We start from the raw sequence: 16,894 nt of genomic DNA, 5'->3' as shown, positions 1-16,894 counted from the left end.
TCCTACACTTTCTTATAATACCTCAACCATTAGGCTAAAAGCAATTTCTTCTTATTCCTAGATTTTTCCACTGAAGAAATGTTGGTTTTCCGGTTTCCACTGATTTCAAAATTATTACCTGTGCGTTAATGATTTCCTGTAACCACATCCTGCCTGATCCCTTTATAATTTCTCCCTCTTAATTAGTTAGTTGCTAATTAGTCATTTCTTTCAGGATTTTTCTCCCCTTCTAATACTTATTTTTTGGAACACTTGACTGCTTTTCATTGCAGATAACGTTTTAATTTCATGATGCTCTTTCACTGTCTTAGAGCAATTTGCTATGACTTGGTCTCTTTACCTCCTTAATCTCCTCCTCTCAACGTACCCTTTCTTTATTCACCATGTCATTTGGATTGTAGTCCTTTGGGACAAAGAAATATTATCATAGTGCCATGTTCTGTTCTCCCAGAAAATATTTCTTGTTTGTTTGGGAGACATTAAAACAACTAGGACCTCATACATTGAAAATGTTTGAGGATGCTAATTAAATAACATTTAATTATATCCTTCAGTTTATGGGATGAAATGTAACTAAAAGAATGAGGAAGGAATTTTTAGACTAAGATAAACTTAGACTTAACCCATTGCAAATTCACGGTAAGTTTTTATTTATACAGACTAGTTAGAAAGAATAACCTCTGTAACAAAATCTTTGTGATCGTTATAATCAGGAGATGGCTGATGTTGAAGGTTATGTGTATAGATGTTTTAGTTAAGATAGTCTAACTACTGAAACAAAAAGGGAAAACTGCAACACATTACTGGCACACTATTACAATTGAAGTGTATTTCTCACGTCACAGCTCAGTGTGTGCTCAGGGCACCGGCTGGTGGTTTGTTCCACTATGTATTAATTAAGGAACCCAGACTGCTGGCAGCTGTGCTATCTTCAGCTTGTTCCAAGGTCTTCCTGGGAATCAATATTCAGCCCTTGGCTGAGGAAAGAGCATAGAGGATGGCTTGTGGACAGTTTTCATGTGTAAGGCCAGGACAGGAAGTGGGAAGTGTTATCTCTGCTCGTACACCATTGGCTAGAACTTGGGGGCATGGCACCATTACTGCAGGGGAGTCGGAGGAAGAGGAGTCCTGTCCAGTGATCAGCCCCTGCCATTGAATATATTGTAAAAAACATTCAAGTTGTGAGAGAAATGCAGTGATTTGAGTATTTAACTGACTCAGTAAGATTCCTGTCTCCGTGAAAAGGATTGTAAGGTCAAGTAAACACATAATTAAAATTAAGCAACGCTATTTATTAACAATGAGGAAGTACGAGTACAATGTTATCACTTGACCGGCTTTCCTTTTAACATTGGTAAAATAAAACAATGCACAACTGTTAAATTAGATTTGTGGTAAGTAGCAACACAGATATCATAGAATCTATTAATTTACCCATTGTTAATAGATTTAGCTATGACATGAGGAACAGTTTATGTCCATAACAGATAAAAATAATACTGAGTTCAGTAAATCTGATTCTTGTTGCACGTATATTAACAAATCAAATGATTTCAATGTGGCCTTATTAGTCAGTCAACAAGTATGTAAGTATCCACCGTAGACAGGGTTCTACCCGTGTGCTAAGAAGAAACCAAGCTAATCGGGGGGTAAAAGCATACTTAAAAAAAATAAATAAATCAGCATGATAAGATTATATATTTGCTATATGGGAAGTGGCAAGTCAGGTATTCTAGCAGTTGAAAGGATTAAAAGCCTATGCCTTCTGTGGAGACACTGCCCTAAATTGTTGACTGAGCCTGTCACTCTGTGAAATACAACACCAGGAACTAAGAGACACAAATGTGGAAAAGCAAAAACATTTTAATTTACTAGGTGCTAAAATCACAAAACAACTTAGAAAAATGTGTAAAATCACACATTTGTTCTGTGTGACATGAGAATGGCAAAAAAAAAAAAAAAACCCAAACCAAAATGTGTATGTGTCTGTTTTGTTCTCTGGATTCGGCCCAACCCTAATAGAAAACTCATCAGCAGAAAGTTAACAGGTTTAATATCAAGACATTATAAATTGTCATCTGTAGGTTCATACTTTGCACATTTAAAAATTAAAAAAACAAACATTTAATAGAGATTTGGATTTTGCTGCGACAGACTTTTATAACTACATGAACTGATTCAGACACATCCTAAGTAGTTCATATATAAAGGCACTACAGTTATGCACTAACTCAGATACAGTCAACTGAAATGAATTTAATTACAGTTCAGACAAAGCTAAAATAGGTACAAACAGCATAAAAAACATAAGATTCAATATCCAGGGAAAATAGTCTAAATGTGTTATGTTAGAAGATTGAACAAGCAAAACCCTGAGGCAGTGAGTCAGGGTGTTCCTTTGCACCGCTGTGGCTGCTGGTAAGATGAGATGGCTTAAAGAGGATCTCATCCAGCAACATTTATGGTCCTGGATATCTTTGTTCCTTAACCTCTATAACCATGTTTCTCAAACTTGCCGAATATATAGACCAGGTTTTTTTTTGTTTGTTTGTTTGTTTTGTGAGAAAGATCAGCCCTGAGCTAACATCCATGCCAATCCTCCTCTTTTTTTGCTGAGGAAGACTGGCCCTGGGCTAACATCCGTGCCTGTCTTCCTCCACTTTCTTTGGGACGCCAACACAGCATGGCTTGACAAGCGGTGTGTCAGTGCGAACCTGGGATCCAAACTTGGGTCGCCAGCAGCGGAGCGCACACATTTAACCGCTGCGCCACAGGGCTGCCCCTAGACCAGTCTTACTTACTTACTTACTTACTTACTTACTTATTTATTTATTTTTATGTGAGGGAGATCAGCCCTGAGCTAACATCGTGCTAATCCTCTTTTTGCTGAGGAAGACCGGCTCTGAGCTAACATCTATTGCCAATCCTCCTTTTTTTCCCCAAAGCCCCAATGGATAGTTGTATGTCATAGTTACACATCCTTCTAGTTGCTGTATGTGGGACGCAGCCTCAGCATGGCCGGAGAAGCGGTGCATTGGTGCGCGCCCGGGATCTGAAACCCAGGCCGCCAGTAGCGGAGCGCATGCACTTAACCACCAAGCCACCGGGCCGGCCCCCTACACCAGTTTTAAAAGGAAAAAATAAATGCTTGTAATTCCCACAGTATTAAATTATTTTTATTATAATGTTATTTAAATATATATAAACATTAAAAAGTCAATCTGATTTCCTTGTGCTCATAGCACTGAGAGAAGTTTATAAGTTCTTATATAAATATAAGCAAACCTGCAAAATAAATGCAGTTTAAGTGAAAAATGTGAGGATTTGTATGAGGAAGACATTTATGAAGGTGGCCTTTGAGCTGTTCTTTCAAGAGTGAATAGGATGAGTACTGGGTAATTAGGGATTGGGAGCTAAAGGTTCTGGCAAATGAGGAAAAGTGAGGAGAGGGCACAGATGTGTGTGAGTGCAGCATGTATGTGGAACAGAGAGTGTGTTCTTTGGGCTCTACTGAATGGTATGGGGGACATAAGGTCATAAACCAGATTTGGAACCAGATCGTGGGGCTCTTGAGTATTGGGCCAAGGAATTAAGGCCTCATTCTGTATGAATGAGAACCACTTAAGGCAGATGTGAGCAGAAGAATAAACTGAGCAGTGCTACATTCTTAAAAGTTTTATCTGCAGCAATATTTAAATAAATTGAAAGAGTGAAGAACAGGAGATTGAAAACTCTGCCAAGAGGTCAGATCCATGAGAGCAGGTACTTGGTTCCCTAGCATATTGCTAGGTCCTAGAACATGGCTGGTCCTCAATAAGTGTTTGTTGAATGAATGAGTGTGTGATGCTTGAATGAATGGCAAGGGGTCACACAGATAGAAATGTGTAGTAGATAAAGTCTGGACTATGAGCTCAGAATAGAAGTTAGTAACTGGTAGCCTGGGTTTGAGAGTTGTCCATAACTAACTGAACCCTTGAGAGGTGTATAAGATTGTAAATGAGAGAGAACAGGTGAACAGGCTAAGGGTGGAGCCTTGATTAACTCCTACAGTTACAGCTAATGTAAAAGGGAGAAATTAGGGGCCGGCCCGGTGGCGCAAGCGGTTGGGTGCGCGCGCTCCGCTGCGGCGGCCCGGGGTTCGCTGGTTCGGATCCCGGGCGCGCACCGACGCACTGCTTGGTAGGCCATGCTGTGGCGGCGTCCCATGTGGAGTGGAGGAAGATGGGCGCCGATGTTGGCCCAGGGCCGTCTTCCTCAGCAAAAAAAGAGGAGGATTGGCGGATGTTGGCTCAGGGCTGATCTCCTCACAAAAAAAAAAAAAAAAAAAAAGGGAGAAATTAGAAAGGTGAATCAGGAAATTAGATTGGCCCAGCAACCAAAGGAGCAGAATTTGTGCATGTCCAGGTTATAAATATGTTTTAAGTTTGGAGATTGATTCTTTTTTTAAGCAGACTTACTTTGAAGGATTGATGGATTCTAGTTCTCCTAGCATTAAAAACGATTTCAACACATATGTAAGACTTAATGTTGAGGGGGTCAAGGTCTCAAACCAGGCAAGTAAAGTATATCCCAGAAGCATGCTAGATGTGGGGAAATTTCTGGATGGCATTACCTAATATTTTGAAATTTAACACACAGTTATTTTAGACTTCTTGTTGCTACATCATTGAGCTAAATTTAAGTTTTAGTATGTTATACATAGTAGTTAAACAACAGGATAATTATATCAAAAAAAACTGTTTACTTTGTGAATTCATGTAATGTCTCTATGGGTTGTCTACCCTACGATATTTTAAGTGATTATGTTAAGTTTTATTTCTAGACAATTTTTGCGAAACTTATTTTGCCTAAAGCAGGCACGTGGTTCAGTTGTTTAAAAAAATAAAAAAGACATAAGCTCAAAAATAGGCATTGGTCTCTTACTACTTTATGGTTCCGAAAATTATCCTGAATCCTCTTGATAGAGTACATTAGCTAGCAGTAGGATTCAACATTAAATTTTTATTTTGATTAACTTGACTGCAATTGTTTCTTAGCCGCCTCTTTAGAGCCCACTGTGGAATAAAATTAAAACAGTCTTTATGTTATAACAATTTAGTTGCAGAAAATGACATTTTTCTTTTTTCCCTGAATGGCACTGTGTTTTCCCTCTGAGTTGCCTGCAAACACCCCATGGCTCTGGTTTCTCCTTTCTCCCATCCATCTTTTGTAGTACTGCCAGATTAATTTTCCAAAAGCAGAGTTCTGGCCATTCTCTTATCCAGAACTCTTCTGTCCCTTCCCATTGCCTTCCTCTCCTCGAAGCCCAACTCATCCATCAAAGAAGGACCAGCCCCAATGGTATATATATTCCTGTTAACATTTTCTTGGTCTTCTCTGCTAAGTCTCCATCTCTACTCTAGATTTCTTCTGCGTCTTGCATAGCACTCATCATGTCCTACCTTACATAAAATTACATATGAATCTGTCTCACCCATGAAAATGTCCACGTCTTGAATGCAGGGATCAAGTTGTCTTTCTATTTTTGCCCACTCCCCCATTGCTTTGTGCATAAAAGATACTCAAAGTGTTTGTTGGTCTTCAAATTTTACACATTAAATATGTGCATTTCTTTGTATATCAATTATACATCAATAGAGGTGGGGGTTTTTGGGGGGTTTTTTGTTTTTTTTTTTTGTTTCTTGGTGAGTAATATTAGCCCTGAGTTAACCTCTGTTGCCAATCCTCCTCTTTTTGCTGAGGAAGACTGGCCCAGGGCTAACATCATGCCTATCTTCCTCTACTTTGTATGTGGGACGCCTGCCACAGCATGGCTTGATAAGCGGTGCGTAGGTCTGTGCCTGGGATCCGAACCTGCGAACCCCAGGCCGCCGAAGCAGAGTGCGAGAACTTAACCACTACACCACCGGGCCGGCCCCTATAAAGCTGTTTTTTTAAAAGGCTAAATATTGTTGGATAAATGAATGAGGAATATCTTAACATGACAAACTTGCAAACTGCTCTCCTTTCTCATGGTATACCCGGATCTGCTTACCATTTACCCATAGCACCTTTCACTTTCTGATGAATTCATAACTTAATTATTCAGGTTTATTAGGGGTACCTTCTGTCTCCTTCCTGTTGTAGTACCACCCTGGGGCAGGGATCTGTGTTTTGTTCAGTGATGTATCTCAAGCGCTGGCAATAGTGCTTGTCACATTGGTTGAGTAAATGAGTGGGACTTGAGGCTGAAGATCAGCTTCTGCCTGTTTTTGGATCATTGTCAGCAGTTTTCAAGGTGACGGGCAGTGTGGTGTTGGAAGGGCAGGAAAGAGACAGAGAGAGACTCCTAAGTCGGTTTCTGCCACTTACTAGCTGTGCAGCTTTGGGCAAGTTGCTGGCCTGCTCTGAAGGTGACTTCCTCACCGATAAAAGGATAATATGACCTAAATTATAATGTTTATATAAGGATTAAATTTTAGGGAGAAAAAGCTTACAATACATAGAATTAATAGCTGATCGCTCTCAATGTAATATGACAGACTTGGTGCTACACACTTTCCATCGCTGTCGCCGTGTATCTTCACAACCACTCTGTAAAGCAGGGACTGTTGGTGCCTCATCTCACAAGTGAAAAGGAGAAGGTTCCTGCCCAGGACCACACAGTGGTGGGGGCAGAGCTTTGACTAGACCAGGTCTGCTAGACTTCAGAGCAGGTGCTTGTAATCCCATCTGCTGTGTATGTCCCCTTCCCACCCTCCTGCCTCCTCAGTAGGAGCTCCGAGGGGGGCCGTAGGGCCTGTGATTTCTCCTTTGGGGCAGTGGTTCCTGCGCTAACATGCTTGAGGGATGCAGAGGGCTCGTGAGTACCAGTGGCCTTCCAGTGAGGTGTCCTTTTTTTTTTTTTTTTTGTGAGGAAGATCAGCCCTGAGCTAATAACATCCATGCTAATCCTCCTCTTTTTGCTGAGGAAGACCAGCTCTGAGCTAACATCCATTGCCAATCCTCCTCCTTTTTTTTTTCCCCAAAGCCCCAGTAGATAGTTGTATGTCATAGTTGCACATCCTTCTAGTTGCTGTATGTGGGACGCGACCTCAGCATGGCCAGAGAAGCAGTGCGTTGGTGCGCGCCCAGGATCCGAACCCAGGGCGCCAGTAGCGGAGCGTGAGCACTTAACCACTAAGCCAGGGGGCCGGCCCCAGAGAGGTGTCTTTATGAACCTGGTCCTCCCAAAGCATGAAGGGCAGGGGAGTCTGGTTTGAAAAAAAGCCCTCTTGGGGAGTCAGACCTTCCTCTCCTGCTATGGTACCTCCACTTCCAGGCCTGTTTCTTTCTCCCCCATCCTACTCCCTCCCCCTAGAATCTCTTAACTCCTTGTATTTCCTGTGACGAAGATGAAGTATTCTTTTTTTTTTTTTTAAAGATTTTATTTGTTTATTTTTTTCCCCCCAAAGCCCCAGTAGATAGTTGTATGTCATAGCTGCACATCCTTCTAGTTGCTGTATGTGGGACTCGGCCTCAGCATGGCCGGAGAAGCGGTGCCTTGGTGCGCGCCCAGGATCCGAACCTGAGCCACCAGGGCCGCCAGCAGCGGAGTGCGTTCACCTAACCGCTAAACCACGGGGCCGGCCCAGATGAAGTATTCTTGCATTAAGACTATTTTAAAGATTGTTGGCATGTTGCTTTGGAAACAAATTAAATGATTTATGGTTGTACGACCAAGGTGATCAGTAGAGGATGATCAGTACATCTTCTACTTTTTTGAAAAAGTATAGACACTTTTAAGAATTTTTAAGGGATCTGTAAATGCCATTTCAAAACACACAGTTAAATCACTAATAACTCTTTTAATTATTGCAATATAATAAATGTCAAAAATAAGGAAGGCTAATTGTTTTCTAAAGGAATTAGCCTTTTCAGGTATTTCCTTTGATCATTTAAAATTACTAAGCTAGGATTAATGGGGTAGATTATTTCGACATCTGAAAAAATATCTTTTAAGTTTCAGGGAATGGATTTCTCTTTTGAAATAGTTTATCATCTGTTCAAATGCTGAAAAGCTACTTCAGAAAATATTGAAATGAAAAATAGTTTCATTTGTATGCTATAAAGCTTCACTATTTTTAATCGATTGGGAAGTTTGATAGGAGGCCAGAGAGAACTGGCAAAACATAAAATTTAAAAGGAGATATAGGCATTTAATTTCAAGTACTGTTTCAACAGAGAGATAAGTTTATGTATTTATTTTTGGTAGTTATATTGTAGTGATTAAGAGCATCAGCTTTGAAATCAATCTGACCTCAGCCTGAATCCCCACTTTTCTGCTTGTTAAATCTGTGAGCTTACCCTTGTTACTTAACATTCTGAACTTTGATTTTTCTCACATGTAAAGAAGGAACAATACTTACCTCATAATGTTACTGTATTACATGAAATAATATATGCAAAACACATAAGTAGTGCCTAATGTATTGTTGGCATTTATTAAATATTATCATTGAAATATAATCATTTAGAGAAAATGAGGTATTTGAAAATCTGTTTGCAAATAAGTGGGAAACATTTTTATGGAATCCTGTGTACACTTGTCAACTTAGTATGGACTGCCTTTTTTATTGCTAATTCAGAAGTGAGCTTTATCTCCTCTTGGGATCAGCTATCAATTCTGCTTTAGTGACGTTTTAACTAATGAAATTTTATTGCAGAGTATGAAGTAAGCAGATGGTAATTCTAAGTTTTTTATATAAAATTGTATTTTCTAGGGGAATGCATAGAAGGGCTGCGGGAAAATGACTACCTTCTGATCCATTCGTGCCGTCAGTGGACCACCATCACTGCCCATAGCTTGGAGGAGGGGCACTACGTCATTGGGCCAAAGATAGAGATTCCGGTACATTATGCAGGTAAAACCCCTCACAAAGGGCAAACAAAGGCAGAGGAAGGGGACTTGAATATATTTTTTCCTCCACAGTGAGAAAATAGGAATTGTCTATAAACTAGAGAGTATAATGACTTAGAAAAAGAAGAATCAAACACTTGTGTGCGGTTATTTTATCTATCAGTGAAAGCTCAGATTCATTTTGTCATAGTTATTTCTAATTAATGCATGTAGTTGGATGCAGATTCTAATTAGATATTTATAATAAATGAAAATTTTGCAAACACAAAGAATGTCTCTGTAGTCTTGGGATGACAGTCAATATGTGTAGGCAACCTCTGAGCTCCCATGTCTCTGAATAACCCTGGGCACAACTTGAATGTTGCTTTTGTCAATGACTTTGATGTCATGATTTCACAAGATGCCATTTGAAAAATGAGCATTGTGGTCTGGTTTAAAAGTACAGTCGTGAGCTGCATAACGACGTTTTGGTCAACAACAGACTGTGTATACAATGGTAGTCCCATAAGATTAGTACCATATAGCCTAGGTGTGTAGTAGGCTATACCATCTAGGTTTGTGTACACTCTATGATGTCCACACAGCAACGAAGTAACAATGCATTATTTCTTAGAATGTATCCTATGTGCCAGCACTGTTCTAGGAGTTTAGGAGACATCTAGGGGCTTGAAAAATTTTCGGTAATGCAAGTGAAACATCTCTCAGGGTGCTTACCACTTAGTAAGTGTGCCCAAAATGGTAATGGTGGTGATTATGATAATGATGGCAACAGAGTGTTTCTAAAGATTTAACTCTTATTTTGCATTGCCAATTACAAGTTGAATTACTTTTCTGCTCATTAAAGCAGGCTGAACTCTGCTGCTCCTCAAAATTGTTTTTTGTGCTGTTTTTTGTTTTTGCTTTTGACTTTATTTGAGACTGCAATAGTATAATGTATTATGCCATTTACCCAGTTTTACCCATTTCTAACATCATTTTACTGTGTTTGTTTTATCATTCTTTCCCTCCTTCCCTCTACACACAGAGAAAGATACTGCATGTATTATCTATTTATTCTGAATCATTTGAGAGTAGACAGCATACACCCCCAATACTTCTTTATGTATTTCCTAAGAAGAAAGATATTGTCTTATGTAACCACAGTACTGTTAGCAAATTCAGGATGTTTAATTCTTTTATCTAATCTACAGTCCATGTTTCAGTTTTGTCCCAATAATGCCCTTTATTGCATTTTTTCCCTCCAGGACAGTGTCGAGTCCAGGACCACTTATTGTATTTCACTATCCTATCTCTTTAGTCTCCTTTAATTTGAAACAATTCCTTAGCCGTCTTTATGTTTCATGACATTTCTGAAGACTGTAGGCAAGTTGTTTCTAGAATAGCCTTCAATTTGGGTTTCATGGTCTCTGTGTGTTTAGATTCAGATTATGCATTTTTGGCTGGATTGCTATGTATGTGCTGTGTCCTTCTCAGGGAATCAGTCTGGAGGCACGAGATGTCCCTTTGCCCCTTATGGTGACATTAACTTTGATCACTTGGTTAAGGTGTTGTCTGATTTCTCTGCTATACAATTACCATTTACTTTGTGATTACTGGGAAATTTGAAAGGAGATACTTTGAGATTCTGTCAGTGTCCTGTTTCTTCTCTAAGTCCCTCCCTCCCTTATTGAGCAGCTATTGATGATTTCTGTCTGATTCAGTTTTTCCTATGAAAGTGGCAAAAACATGCATTTCTAACTTAACTCCATTGTTCCTTCTACATTTGTTAGTTGCCATTCTACTGTAAAGAAGAGCTTTTCCTTCTCTCTCATTTATTTATTTACTTACCTATTATTATCAGCATGGAATTATGGATTCTTACTTCCTTCAGTGGGTTAAAATGTATTCCTGTCCATATTTATGTTGATGCTCAGATTGTCCCAAATTTAGCCATTTGGGTACAAGCTGGCCCATGTTTCTCTATGACATGCCCCCTTCATTTTTTCAGGCACGTCCTTATTTTCTGAGATAGATAGCAACCATTCTTTTCAGCCAGTATACTGTTTCTGTCAGGGCTACTGGACTGTCCTGTTCCAGGCAACGCTTCTTACTCTGTGGTCTCTCTAAATGGTGTCCCTTGGAGTTGTGCACTGGGCAGCCTGGGCAGCCATATGTAGCTCTATTCACATATATTCTGGGAAGTAGTAAAACTCAACATTTTCAGGAAATCACAATTCAGAGTACCTTTCCCATATTCTTTGTCAGAGATTTTCATGAAATTCCTCATGTGAGAAGAAATAATTTCATAAAACTTTGAGAAAAGATAAATATGATTTGAAGTTCTTACTAGAACTACATTCTGATATGGTGGTAATAAGAATTACCTTTGCTGAATTCTGAAATTATTAGATTTGCTTTGGGGAAATAAATTAAGACTTCCCTCATTCTGGCAAGATAAATTTTTCATTTTGGATAGAAGGAGTTTTCTTGGTAGAACAAACGATTGATTCCAAGGGAGAGAATGTGTTCAGTCAGCATCACATATTTTGCTAACAGTGGAGAAACCATTCAAGAAAAATTGGCACAGTGTTTAGAAAAGCGATTGCCACTTTCACACAAGTTTTATTCAAAAGGCATCACAGATAAATTTTATCTAAACTTTCTAACTTCTCATTGCTCACAAAAGGGCAAAGATTTTCTAAGGTATGTACAAGACAGAACTCAGAATTTTTCTGCATTCTGCATACTCAGACCATCTAAATTACTGCCTAGTGCTTCATCAGAGACTGATGACTCACCGCCCCCCCATTTATCCTGACATATTAAACAAACAAAAAAAATCTTTTTAAAAATTAAAAAAAACCCTAGTGCAACTTAATTATAGCCAAGAGTTTCTAAAAATGAATGATTTTCACCTTACAGTTCACGTTTCTATTCGTCAAATTCCTTTGTCTCTGTAGCTCAGCGTGGTCAGTCAAGCAGACACAAATTGGTTACCACTGAAGCTCATGTCTCAGGGCCCCTTATTTATTCTAACCCCTTCTAGGGCCTTGAACCTAATTTAGCATTCACAATTTAACATTCTTTCCTTTAAAACTAATGTAAAGTTCAGGCTCCACAAAAACCTGGATATGCCATTGCCTCTGGAATTTTATTTGCCCTTCTAAGCTCCAAGTTTCCAAGCTATAAAATGGAGATTAACCTTAGAAAAATGTGAAGATTCTCTGAGATCTAATTTGTGTAAATGACTCAACACTGTGCCGGGCACATGATGAGTACTGAATAAATGTTACCTCCTCATTGTCACCTCTCATGAACAACAGCCAAAAAAAGCTCTCTACAGAGACATCACTTTGAAACCAAACGGATCAGAATGTGAGGTGTCTGTATATCCGTGGTCCACCAGGTTGACAAGTAGTGGAATTCTTTTTTTTTTTTTTTTTTGTGAGGAAGACCAGCCCTGAGCTAGCATCCAATGCCAATCCTCCTCTTTTTTGCTGAGGAAGACTGGCCCTGGGCCAACATCCATGCCCATCTTCCTCCACTTTATATCGGACCCTGCCACAGCATGACTTAACAAGCGGTGCGTCGGTGCGCGCCCGGGATCCGAACCGGCGAACCCCAGGCCGCCGCAGCAGAGCGCAAGCATCTAACTGCTTGCGCCACCTGGCCGGCCCCCGAGAAGTAGTGGAATTCTGACTGAGTTTATGAAAATTTAAATCATCCGATGGAATGCTTGCTGTCATCATGGATGAACAGATCACTACTTGAACATAAGCATCTGAGATAAACTGCAGCCACGTTTGGCTTCTATTTTTAAATTCTCATCCTCCTGCAAATCCAGTGAATCTGTGACAAGCTAACATGATCTCAGTACTTCCTTCCTAGCTACAGAATGCACAGAAATGAGTGACACTTGAGCACAAGGTTGGTAAGTATTGCTTGTGAAGTCTTCAAGACCTTTATTCAGCAAGCACCTGGATTTATATCAGCAGTGCCTGTTTTTGAAAATGTGGCACGTGCAGTGTCTGTCTCTCCGGCAAAATTATAGTAACGTGGTATCTAACATAACCTTGAATTGTAATTACCAAACGAAAGGAAATGTGGAAACAAGCTAATTTTATTCTCCTGGGTTGCAACTTTAATTAGCATGAATCATCCGTTTACAAAAGTAACTACTAGTGTTGAACAACACTTTTTGTACTTTCTGTATTATATGGGATTAAGCTTATGTGATAAAATGGAAAGGAACCAAACTTTCTTTTAAAAAGTCCTAAGAACAATTATAGTATGCCAAGGAACATTATCCTAGCCAGTTCTGCCGGTAATAAGTATTAGATATCTAAGAAATAACCATTTTTCATAATTGAATCTTTAGGTCACAATTAGCAATAACTAAAATTTATTTAGTGCTTGCTATTTTCTAGGCACTTTGTTAACTCAGCGTTTTACTTTTATTTCTTTACGTAACTTGCACAACAGACCCACGAGGTGGGTTCTGTTATTTTCTGCATTTTTCACAAGTACAAACTGAGGTTTAGAGATGTTAATTATCTTGTAATATTACACAGCTAATAAGTATGATCTGAACCCAGGATATGTGGTTCCAGAGCCAACTTCCTTCACACTATCCCTTGGAAAGTGCTAGAAGGCATTTTCCACATGGAAGGTTTTCTAACCATCCTAGAGAAGAGAGATCGGTTAGAATTAGCCAGTAAGTTGAATAAATCTTGCACTTTTCTCTCCTTTCACACACATACTTATATTCTGAGTTTAGGGGAAAATTAAGTAAAATATATTTTTCTTGACCTTTTCCAGATTTATAAGTCATCTGCATGTAGGTGACATTCCCATCTCTGAGTAATTTACCAGGAAGAAGCAAAAACAGAAGAGCTTCCAGGAGAGCCCCATGGGACGATGGAGAGGGCAGTGTGTTGGTGCAGGGAGGCCTGGGGAAAGGGTCTTTTAAGTTGACTAAGAAAATTGAATATCTTCAAAAAGTCAACCTCAACAAATAAAAGGGAGGAAATTAGATTACAAAAGGGAAGGAAAGGGAGAAAAATTACCCAGTGAAATTTGAATTTCAATGATGTTCATGATGAGATGATATTAGGGAATTATTTTGATTTTGTTAGATGTGATACTAGTATTATAGTTACAAAGGAAAATATCCTTGTTTTTTAGAGACACTGAATTTTTTAGGGAAGAAATGTGATTCTAATTTATCAAATACTTCACTAAAAACAATCAGATAAAAATAGATGAATATATAACAAGCTGTTAAAGTTGTTAAATCTAGATGAAGGGTAGATGAGTGTTCATTACCCTAATTTCTATACGTTTGAAAATTTTTGTAATAAAAAGGAAAAAATTGACTCTGGCAGAGCAGCCGGTGGCGAAGTGAGAACTCTTAAATGGTATTCTTATGAAAACCACTCTGCCTCCATCCTTGAATCCTATTTATAGTCTGAAGTAATTTCTGTAGGAGTGAAAGTTCACCTTTCGCTGGCTTGTTCGGTTCCTCTGTTAAGTGTGTGTGTGGAAACAACCCAATGGAAGGTGAACTCAGGAAGAAGTGGTTCTGTTTTCCGTGTGGTGGGACCGTTCCAGCTAGTGGTTGCCTCTGGAGACTTGCCTGCTCACAGCTTAGGCTAGTTTCCAGGGGCCGACCCAGTTGGTGGTAGCGATTTCAGTATAAGGGGAAAAAGAGGTGTGTGTGTGTGTGTGAGACTTGGGAAGAAAGGAAATTCTTTTTATTAGTTTCTTTTTAAAATAAGAAGTTATTTGGTGTCACACTATGTGGCTTTTCTTGATCTATAAATGCTAGTGAAATAACTTTGATAAAAATTTGAGAATCCCTTGATTGCGGTTTTCACATTTCAGCCTGTTTACTCTCAGAATCCTTGCAAATCCTAAACTTAATCTGCAAACAGAAAATCTAGGATCAAAAAAATACAGCAAAAACTCTGGCACAAAACAGAGGTGGCGTTTGGGGTTCAAAACTCCTAAGGTGCTGTTTTCTATTTCTTTTCTACTTGTCTGTGGGTGCTAAAGGGATAACTCCAGTTCAAGTATAATGTAACATATGAGATAATATGATGAACATCAGGTGGAAAGTTTGAACAAGCTGCCTGTAACCACACTGTTAATGGGGTGTTTATAGCATGGGTGAGGATGGGCTTGTCTCACTTCATAATTTGATTTCCATGTTGGATTTGTACCTCTAAGAAATAGGGTGACCTTTTCAAAGGCTCCCTTTCAGCTTTTAGGAATTACTTTTTTTTTTCTTTGTGGAAAACAGACTTAAAAATGCATTCCAAAACAGATTGCAACGCTGGTAAAACTTCCTGAAGCCACTCCACTCCATTTCTTAGAATTGGAGTCACCCACCTTTATGACTCACCTTCCAGTGAAGTCGTATGCTGGCCTCCTGTTAAACCACTTACTCATCTGGGTAGTTGTCAGGTGTCCCTGTACACAGAACAGCCACGAACCATGTGGACCATGCGAACTTGTCTGACATTTAGGGCAGGAAGAGAGATGGTTCAGACACTTCCATGTGCATTTTTAGTAAGATATACATTCCCAGAGCCTCCAGCTTGTTAGAACTGGTTTAAAGAACGTCATAGGGTTTGTCCCTAGTGAGTGAGCCTGAGACATGCAAAATAAACAGAGCTTTTATTTTCTAGACATTAAAAATCATTGCAGGTAAATGAAATGCAGTGAGCACATAGACACATGAAATATTCCATTTCTCCCCTCATGTCTTTGCAGTCCTTGAGTTTCATACTCAGTGGCAATTGTGTTTTCCTTGACACCCCTTCACACCATTTCATCATCTTGGCTTTCTTGCTTCCAGTAATGAAGCCAGTCACCTTGGATGGGAATTTTAGTCCTCTGTCTACCTCGTGTCCTTTCCTCTTTGCCCCTAAAGTAATTGTGTGCCGAGTCTTGGTGATGGTATCTCCACAGTTTTTTTCAAAGCTGTTCCCCTTCTCCAGCTACTCTAACTGGGTCCCACCTGCTCCAAAGACCCAAGTGTCTCCTCTCCTCCTCCAGTTAGTCTTCTGTGCTGTTATCAGGTTATTTTTTTCTCAACTACGCCTCTGTTGTTTGACCACTGGCCAGGACTTTTCAGAGGCGCCCGAGATAGAACAGACTCTTGTCTAACGCAGGGCCCTTCTGAGGCCTGACGTCCAGTAGACAACCCACTGGGTGCCAATTCCGCTGGGCTGTTTGTTGTTCCTCGGGCCCCACCCGCCATGCCCTACTCCTTGCTGTTTCTAGTACTTGGAGGGCTCACACATCAGAGTCACCACCCAGTTGTGAAATCCTACCTCAAACATCACCTTCCTCAAGAAGCTTGTCTTCATTTTCCACACCATGTATATAGATAAGGTCCTTCTCCTTCCTTCCACTTTGGAATCTCTATAACAATTTGTGCCCAAGAGTGCTTATGTCTTGCTCTTATTCTCTCTCTTAAAGGCTCATTGAGGGCAGTCCTCTCTCTCACAACACAGGCTTGAATACTTGAAGGGCTCACTAAATATTTTTGATCTAACTAAAATGGATTCACCTTTAAAGGACAAACTTTTTTAGTATATTTACAAAGATGCTTGAAAACTGCCTGGAGAACAAGTCTGGTCTCTTATTCCCTTGAAGTAGGCAGAGACAGCTGTAAACCCCTACATGGATAGTGGGAGAAGATGATACACGAGTGCTCTAATAGAGGCATAAACAAACGCCGAGGACAGTTGAATAAGAGAGCCATTCTGTCTAGAAGTGGGAGGTGAGGGTCTTCAAATGAAAATGGGGTGAAAGGGCATTCTAGACAGAGGACCAGCTGGCATAACGATTTGGATTGTGGGTGATAGTCATGATAATTGAAATGGTTTGTAGGGTAGAGGGGGAAGGAGTATTTAGGAAATAAATTTAGAAAGCTACCCTGGAATGAATGGGGAAGGGATTTGAATTCCAGGATGAATAATGGGAACTGTAATCTCTGGGCCTTGGGCGGGGGCGGGGGGCTGGAGGGGG

General features: G+C 39.8%; 1 protein-coding gene across 3 annotated transcripts in view; it reads left to right on the top strand.

Annotated features, from left to right (window-relative positions):
• The window catches only part of GAREM1 (GRB2 associated regulator of MAPK1 subtype 1), a 191,958-nt gene that overhangs the window by 62,157 nt on the left and 112,907 nt on the right, over positions 1-16,894 (top strand). For 2 of the 3 annotated variants that reach the window (XM_058556956.1, XM_058556955.1), the window contains exon 2: positions 8,742-8,882. The exons of the other annotated variant lie outside the window; for it this stretch is intronic. In XM_058556956.1, coding sequence (XP_058412939.1) covers positions 8,742-8,882 — 141 coding nt within the window. The remainder of the gene's footprint in view (positions 1-8,741; positions 8,883-16,894) is intronic. 3 annotated transcript variants of the gene reach the window in all.

This window comes from Diceros bicornis, chromosome 16, assembly GCF_020826845.1.
Source record: "Diceros bicornis minor isolate mBicDic1 chromosome 16, mDicBic1.mat.cur, whole genome shotgun sequence".
Classification (NCBI taxonomy): domain Eukaryota; kingdom Metazoa; phylum Chordata; class Mammalia; order Perissodactyla; family Rhinocerotidae; genus Diceros; species Diceros bicornis.
The sequence above is the reverse complement of the archived record's forward strand: the minus strand, read 5'-3'. Positions and strand labels throughout refer to the sequence as shown.